The 7,990-nt window shown below is 38.6% G+C and overlaps 1 protein-coding gene across 1 annotated transcript in view; it reads right to left on the bottom strand.

Moving 5' to 3' along the window:
- Positions 1-1,690: 1,690 nt before the first annotated feature.
- The window catches only part of LOC104976614 (putative uncharacterized protein ENSP00000383407), a 51,890-nt gene continuing 45,590 nt past the window's right edge, over positions 1,691-7,990 (bottom strand). Inside the window, exon 6 of the mRNA XM_059887295.1 lies at positions 1,691-7,362. Within this exon, the coding sequence (XP_059743278.1) occupies positions 7,274-7,362 (89 nt within the window). The 3' untranslated portion in view covers positions 1,691-7,273. The remainder of the gene's footprint in view (positions 7,363-7,990) is intronic.

The raw sequence follows: 7,990 nt of genomic DNA, 5'->3' as shown, positions 1-7,990 counted from the left end.
CCCACCACAGGTATACATGTGTTCCCCATCCTGAACCCTCCTCCTTCCTCCCTCCCCATACCATCCCTCTGTGTGGTCCCAGTGCATCAGCCCCAAGCATCCGTATCGTGCATCGAACCTGGACTGGCGACTCGTTTCATACATGATATTATACATGTTTCAATGCCATTCTCCCAAATCATCCCACCCTCTCCCTCTCCCATTTGTTACTACTAGTTATTTCCTTTTCTGTGAATAAACTAAAGTTAAAATGAGAGTCACTTAAGCTCTTTTCCTTGCTTTAAAAGGGACAATAGATAGATAGATAGACAGATCTAGAGACAGATAAAGTATAACTGGATACTGATACAATATCTAGTCTGATTTTAATTTACCAGTGACAAAGATGTGTATTTCATAACATTCCATGTTCTTTGAATACCAATTAAAGTCACTCTTTAAAGTCTTACATTTTTTAAAAAAAAGAGGTTATATTTTATTCTCACTTCAAAATAGAGTTCTATATACTATTTGCTAAAAGAGTTGTAATCTCACTCATGGGATACAGAAATCCTCCTTCACCTGTCCACTTATAGCTTCAAAATATTATTAGGGTAGCTCTGGTGCTTTTAAAATATGCCCACAAATTGTTTTTACTGCTCTCTTCAAGAGATGGGTCACAATGTTCCTCCCTTTAGTTTGAGTTGGATTTAATAATTTGCTCTCAACAAATAAAATAAGGTGGACATGATGGTGTATGACTTCTGAGAATCGATCTTAGAAGGCACTTCAGTTTCCTTCTTACTCTGTTTCTTGGATAACACTCTGGGGGAAGCCAAATTCCATGCTGCAGACACTCAAGCAGCCCCAAAGGCTAACCTGATGAGAGTCTGATTCCTCCAACCACCCCTGCCCCCAGCCCCTGCAAGGAGCTGAGGCCCCTGACTGCAGCCATGAGAGGGAGTTTGGAAGCAGTTTCTTCAGCGATAGGCAGACTTCAGGCGGCATTTTAATTGCAACTTCATGAGAGACCCTGAGATAGATTCACCCAGCTTGCTGCTGCTGCTGCTGCTAAGTCGCTTCAGTCATGTCCGGCTCTGTGCGACCCCATAGACAGCAGCCCACCAGGCTCTGCCTTTCCTGGGATTCTCCAGGCAAGAATACTGGAGTGGGTTGCCATTTCCTTCTCCATTGCGTGAAAGTGAAAAGTGAAAGTGAAGTCGCTCGGTCGCGAGCACTCCCAAATGCCTAACTCACAGAAACTGTGATATAATAAAAGTTTGTTGTTTTAAGACCCTGATTTAGGGGTAGTTTGTTATGTAGCAACAGATAACTGGCCTTCTTTTCTGGCTCAGTGGGTAAAAAATCTGCCTGCAGTGCAGGAGACAGAGGACCTACAAATTTAAATCCCTGGTTTGGGAAGATCCCGTGAAGAAGGAAATGGAAAATATTCTTGCTTGGAGAATCCCATGGACAGAGGAGCCTGGCAGGCTATAGTCCATAGGGTCCCAAAGAGTCAAACATAACTGAGCGACTAAGCATGCAAAGCATGGACAACAGATAACTAATACAATAGCTAATGGTATAGAGAAGAAAGTACTTAAAAATAAGAGCAATGTACAGCATTAGTAGATTATCTTTAAATGATCACATCGTACATAAAGACTATTTTTTAACTGACACTTTCAGGTACTATTTGAACAGTGTTATCTGGGCCTCTTTCCACCACCCCCGCCCCCGCCTTATGATTTGTTCACAATTTTGCTTAGAACCAGAAAAAATTTGTCTGATGAAACCTAATAAGAGACCTGCCTCTGCTGCTTGTTAACGAGATCATAGCATAACCTTAAAGTTCTTCTCTACTCACCTGGTGCCATGACCTCAGTAAAACTCACCAAAAAGTAATTTTACCTTGATCTAATCTACATAACTTTCCCAGCAATGGTGTGCTGTATTGGATGCAGTTTTAATTGTATATGTAGCCAACGAACTGTATGCAGTCAATTGATTTTTTTGTTATTAATCTCATTTTCATTTTACAGACTAAATGACTAACTCAACTCTACTGCTGCTACTGCTAAGTCACTTCAGTTGTGTCCGACTCTGTGTGACCCCATAGACGGCAGCCCACCAGGCTCCCCCGTCCCTGAGATTCTCCAGGCAAGAACACTGGAGTGGGTTGCCATTTCCTTCTCCAATGCATGAAAGTGAAAAGTGAAAGTGAAGTCGCTCAGTCGTGTCCGACCCTCAGCGACCCCATGGATTGCAGCCTACCAGGCTCCTCCATCCATGGGGTTTTCCAGGCAGGAGTACTGGAGTGGGGTGCCATTGCCTTCTGGAACTCAACTCTAGGTGTTGCTTATACTGCTTGAGAATTGAAGGAGGCTAATCTAATTGTACAATCAGAGCTGAGTCTAGATGTCATCCAACTCTATGAGCACAGTTTGGTCTAATGTCTTAGGTCAATTAGGATTCAGCATTAACAGAAGTTAACAGTTTTAAAAACAAAGTATATCAGTTAGGAATATACTCAGCTTTGAGGAATAGAAAACCAAGAATAGTGGCTTAAACAAGTATGGGACTTACATTTCCACACAACAAGAAGTCCAGATATAGGTGGCCCAGTGTTGATGCTGTTACTCAAGAATGTCATTGATGAATAAAGTCCATGTATTTGCCTGCTTCATCATCGTTGACACATGCCTTCGCCCTTATAGTTGCAAGACAGTTGCTAGCTCACCAGAAATCAAGTCCCAGCTCCAGGGAGGGAGAAGGGCAAAGGACAAAGCTGTCTCCTCATGAAGCTTTGCTTTTATTTTTTTCAAAAAAGATATAGAAAAAAAAATGTAGGAATATCAAGAGAGGATGGGGAAGGGATAAATGGAGGTTGGGATTGACATATATATACTGATATGTATAAAGTAGATAACTGATGAGAACCTACTCTATTGCACAGTGTGGGGGGAGAAAGTTAGATCTGTTTGTAGGACATATATTAAGTTAACCTTAAAAATACATTCCAATATACAGTGAAAAGTGAAAGTGAAGTTGCTCAGTCATGTCCACCTCTTTGCGACCCCATGGACTGTAGCCTACCAGGCTCCTCCGTCCATGGGATTTTCCAGGCAAGAGTACTGGAGCAGGTTGCTATTTCCTTCTCTGGAGATCTTCCAGGGATTGAACCCGGGTCTCCTGCATTGTAGGGAGATGCTTTACCATCTGAGCTACCAGAGAAAGTCAGTAAGTGAAGATAAATACTATTTGATTCCACATATATAAGGTCCTTTGAACAGTCAAATTCATAGAGTCAGGAAATACAATGGTAGATGCCAGAGGTGGGGGTAGAGGGTGGGAGGGTGAGGAGGGGGAATGGGGACTTAGTGTTTAATGGGGACAGTTTCAGTTTAGGAATGAAAAAATTCAGGAGATGAATGATTGTGAGAGTTGCATAACAAAGTGAATGTGCTTAGTATCACCAGATTGTACAATTAAATATGGTTAAAATAGTTGTTTTATATAATGTGACTTTTATCTCAATAAAAAAGTACATTTAAAAATTTAAAAAGAAAGAAAGCCCTCCCTAGGCATTTCTGACTACATCTCATTGGCCAGAATTGCATTTCATGACCACCCCTAACTACAGAGAAAGCTGACAATTCAAATACTTATCTTTACAGTCTGCATAGAAGAGAACATCAAGAAAGAAATTGAAAGGATGTGGAGTGATCTAACCTTTAATTCTTTAATAACTGCCACAGAAGGGAACCTAGGGTTTCAAGGAAAATACATATATTTTGATGAAAATATATATATTTATTATAAGTCTATATAACACAAATAAATATATTTCTGTATTTTATATAAAGTATATTAATTTTAACATTAATTTTAAATTTAATATTTCTCCCTGAGGTTGCTCAGGGAGAAAATGTTCTGGTGCATTCCTTTGTGGGGGGTGCTTGACAGTGCTGAATATCACTAGCACCGAAAGTAATAAATGTTATCCTTCTTTTCTATCATGAATATGAATAATGCTCTGAAGGTTGAATGCAACCAAAGAATTTACGTGAGAAATGAGGCATGAAACATTTTTGAAAATATATTAGCCCAAAGTCTGTATTACTGCATATTTTATACCCTTTTCAATATGCTACAAAAGGTTTGAGCCATCAACTGAATGCTGCCAGAAAAGAACAAACAAGAACAAGGATACAAAAATAAATGCTGGGAGTCAAGTTACCCGGAGATGTTCTTTATGGTCATTATAATGATCAAAGCACCAGACAGTCGGTTTTGCTTCAACCTCCCCCCATTAGCACTTCTTCTGCAAGCCTGGTTCTCCAAAGAATTAATCCCAGGACAAGTCAACAAAAAGCTTCATGAAGTGAAGTCAGTTTGGGGAAAGCATTCCATAAACATCTTCCCTCCACTCCTGCCCCTTGGTTCCTTGTACTTTCTTTTTAATACGTCTGAGATCTTCTCATTTTGAGACCATGAAAGGAGCATGTCTGGTTGAGTGTTTTCTGACTGGAAATTCAGTTAATGTTTAAGTCTTTTATTCTGAACGTTTTTTATTGTACAAAATATATTTTGTAAGCATGAAGTACAGTAATGATAACTATAATATGTTTTACATCTTATGAACTTTATCCCATGTTAATGATACTCAGTAAAATGGCCAGTGGTATGAAAATATTTACCTTTTTAAGATAGTATTCAGTATTTTAATCTTTTCTACTCTTATATAGTTCTAAAAAGCTCTGTAATAAATGCATATCATTCCTATAATATGAAACAAATATCAACTTTGGTTTTCCAAAAGGTCTTGTCTTCCCAGGCCCGACCTGAGCCAAATTTGGGCTTAAAAAGTAAAAATGGATGAGACATCAAGGCCACAGACAAGTAGTCATCAATCATCTGATTCCCAGAGTCTCATGGTTCATGTCCTGAGCCTCCTCTGAAAATTCACATAAAAATACTGATTCCTGGACCCCGGACATGATAATTCACTTGGAATGGGATGTGGCTTAGAAATCTGCATTTTTAACAAATACCCTAAATGAGTCTGATATAGATGGTCCTCAGGCCACACCTGGAGAAACATTGCTCTCCTAAGTCATGTGCTCACGTGATGAGAAGTCACAGTCTGCAAAGTCCATTCCACCTACGGGTCAGTTTTCCCTTCACACCAGAGAATGTTTGCCTCTCTCCTTCATTTTTCAAAGAGTAAACTCATTCTACTTTTCCTCAGTCTCAAGGAGTTAATAGATTAATAATTTGCATAGTACTGCTTAATATTTAATAATACTCTATTACACTGAAGTATGCTGTCATACAGAAAATGTGTTTCTTAATTAACTAAGCTCCACTGAATGCCTGTTATGAATAAGAAGGGGGATATTAAAGATAGATAAGACCACTCCCCAACTCTCAAATGAAGATTTCTAGATTAGCTAGTTCCTGCCTGTCTGTTACTGGGTATGAATTTCCTCAACTAATCTTTAGTGATAAACTACATGGTACATTTGAATGGTTACCATTCTAGAAGGCCAATTAAATGTACAAGAAGTTTGGTGTTACAGGGCAAGGATTTATCTTTAACCCTTTCTTCTAAGGACATTCTACATCATTTTCTTATTTTTAAGAGATGGTTCTATTTTTTTTTTTTTTTTTTTTTTACTAAAATCCTAAAGAAGAATTTCTCTGGGCATAAAGCATGTCAGGGGAGCTCTTACTGTAAACCAGTTATTTTTTCCTGGCTATCAGATGTTTCACTAAGATACTATATCTGAGGTCTTATCTAAATTTGGGAGGATGAGACTGCATGTTTCAGAAATGATCTGCCAGCTGTGCTTGTGACAGTGTCATTAAGTTCCTGCAAAAAGCAAGAGGAGGAGGAAGGAAAAAAATAAAAGAAGAGAGGAAGGTCTATGGTAACAACTGAATTTTTAAAAACATCTCCGAAATGCCAGTCATGAAGCTAAGCGGTTTAATAAAATATCTCATGTAATCCTCATGACAGCCAGGAAATACAGGTTCTTTATAGACTGACTTTACAGATGATGAAAACTGAGGCAGAGAGAGATTAAGTAAATTGCCAAGGTCATGTTGCTACTGCTGCTACTGTCATTTAAGTTGTGGCCGACTCTGCGATTTCATGGACTATAGCCCACCAGGCTCCTCTGTCCATGGGATTCTCCAGGCAAGAACACTGGAGTGGATTGCCATTCTCTCCTCCAAGGGATCTTCCTGACCCAGGGATCAAACCCATATCTTTTATATCTCCTGCATTGGCAGGCAGATTGTTTACCACTGGTGCCACCATGTACCTACGAGGGCAAATTAAGATGCAAGCAGAGCTCTGTTTTTGGAGCTCTCAACCACACATGGCAGGAGAACCCATTGGTAGATGGACTTTGCAGTAAAGTGTAGTTGGGTAGAGCTGCCCTCTTGGGAGCACAGTTCCACGACTCAGGCAGGATCAGAGCAAACAGCAGAAACTGTACTTGATCAAAAGTTATGATCCACTGTCTAGGGGCTTCTGACAGCCTCAGAAGTCAGGCTGGCTTTAGAAATTCGAGTTCTCTTTCCTCACCAAATCAACCCCTCCTAATTCATATGCTACATATCCTCTGCCTATTGATCAATCCAGTGCATTGAGGAAGGTCAGTTCTAAATTTTCTAATAAAACTATCAGAATGGTTAAAGAGAGCTCTGTGGCTGTCAGAAAAATATCAAAAATCAGCATGATGCCTGAGTTGGCCCTATTGACTCAGACATGATTTTTTTTTTACAGGGTGAATAATAATTATTTGACTGGTAATTAATGTTATATTATTGTTATTAGGAAGGCCCAAGGTTCAGACATTCTTAATTGCTTGAACTCCTGGGGCTAATTAGTGCAAGCTTTAAAGGGATATGTCAAAAATCACAGAATATGTTTTTATATCAAACATAGAACATGAGGAACATGCCCCTCACTGAAGGTTGCCAGACAGTTCTAAGCACTTAGCACAGGTCTTGTCAGAGAAAGTCCCAGTATATTAATTTACCAAGTTCAGAGTTCCTTATCAAAAGGCTGTGGAGCATAGTGTTTTGCATAATCAAAGTGGCTTATTAACTCATCATCATTTACTTTTTTCATTTATAGTCCAATTCACAGAGACATAGTCATATCAGTTACAAAACATCCTGCAGTATTTAAATACAAATAGCTACAAGACTAAGTATTGTAGACTATGTACACATCAATAACAAGATGATTTTCACAAAATGCTATATAAATGTTGATTATTTACATTACCTGATAAGAAATATGTTGTAGTTTTTTTCCTTGAAGAGTATGTGCATTATGACTCGAAAGAAAATCATCTTCATTTAGATCTATGAAAAGAGGTGTTATATGAAGATTACCAGAAATTACACAATTTAAGAAGTTTAAGTACAATTGAATACTTATATTTTTCTTTAGTCTATTAAGGCATTATATTGACTAGATCATAAATATTTACTTTCCTAAAGATATGCTGTTCTTATAAGAAACAAGTCAAACTTAAATAGAAATTAAACAAAATATAAATGAAGAATGTCTCTGACCAGTTGTGTCCTTGAGCAAGTCATGAAATTTTTCTGGAACTCAGTTTCCCCCCATCCTATTTTATAAAACAGTAGCATCCAAGCTACTAAACCACTTCTGACTCCAAAATGCTATGATTTCATGGAACTATCACCTCACTTGTTTCTGTTAAACTCAGCTTTCCATCCCTGGCATTTTGAGCTTCATTAGCTTATGTCTTCGCAACATGAATTATTTATGCTAAAATTGTTCTCTGCCTGCTTTGGTAAAAGCTTTGGAATGTGTCATCCATTCGCTTGCAGCTAAATGAAACCTTTTCAAAAGACTAGCATTCCCTTTCAGGCCCTGAACAAGGGGTCCATTTATTTAAATTTGAAATACACCATGTGCTAAAAGAAGACAGGACTTCATGGATCACTTAATCCAAACCTGCTC

Source organism: Bos taurus, chromosome 1 (assembly GCF_002263795.3).
Source record: "Bos taurus isolate L1 Dominette 01449 registration number 42190680 breed Hereford chromosome 1, ARS-UCD2.0, whole genome shotgun sequence".
Classification (NCBI taxonomy): Eukaryota; Metazoa; Chordata; class Mammalia; order Artiodactyla; family Bovidae; genus Bos; species Bos taurus.
This window is presented reverse-complemented; position numbering and strand designations above follow the sequence as displayed.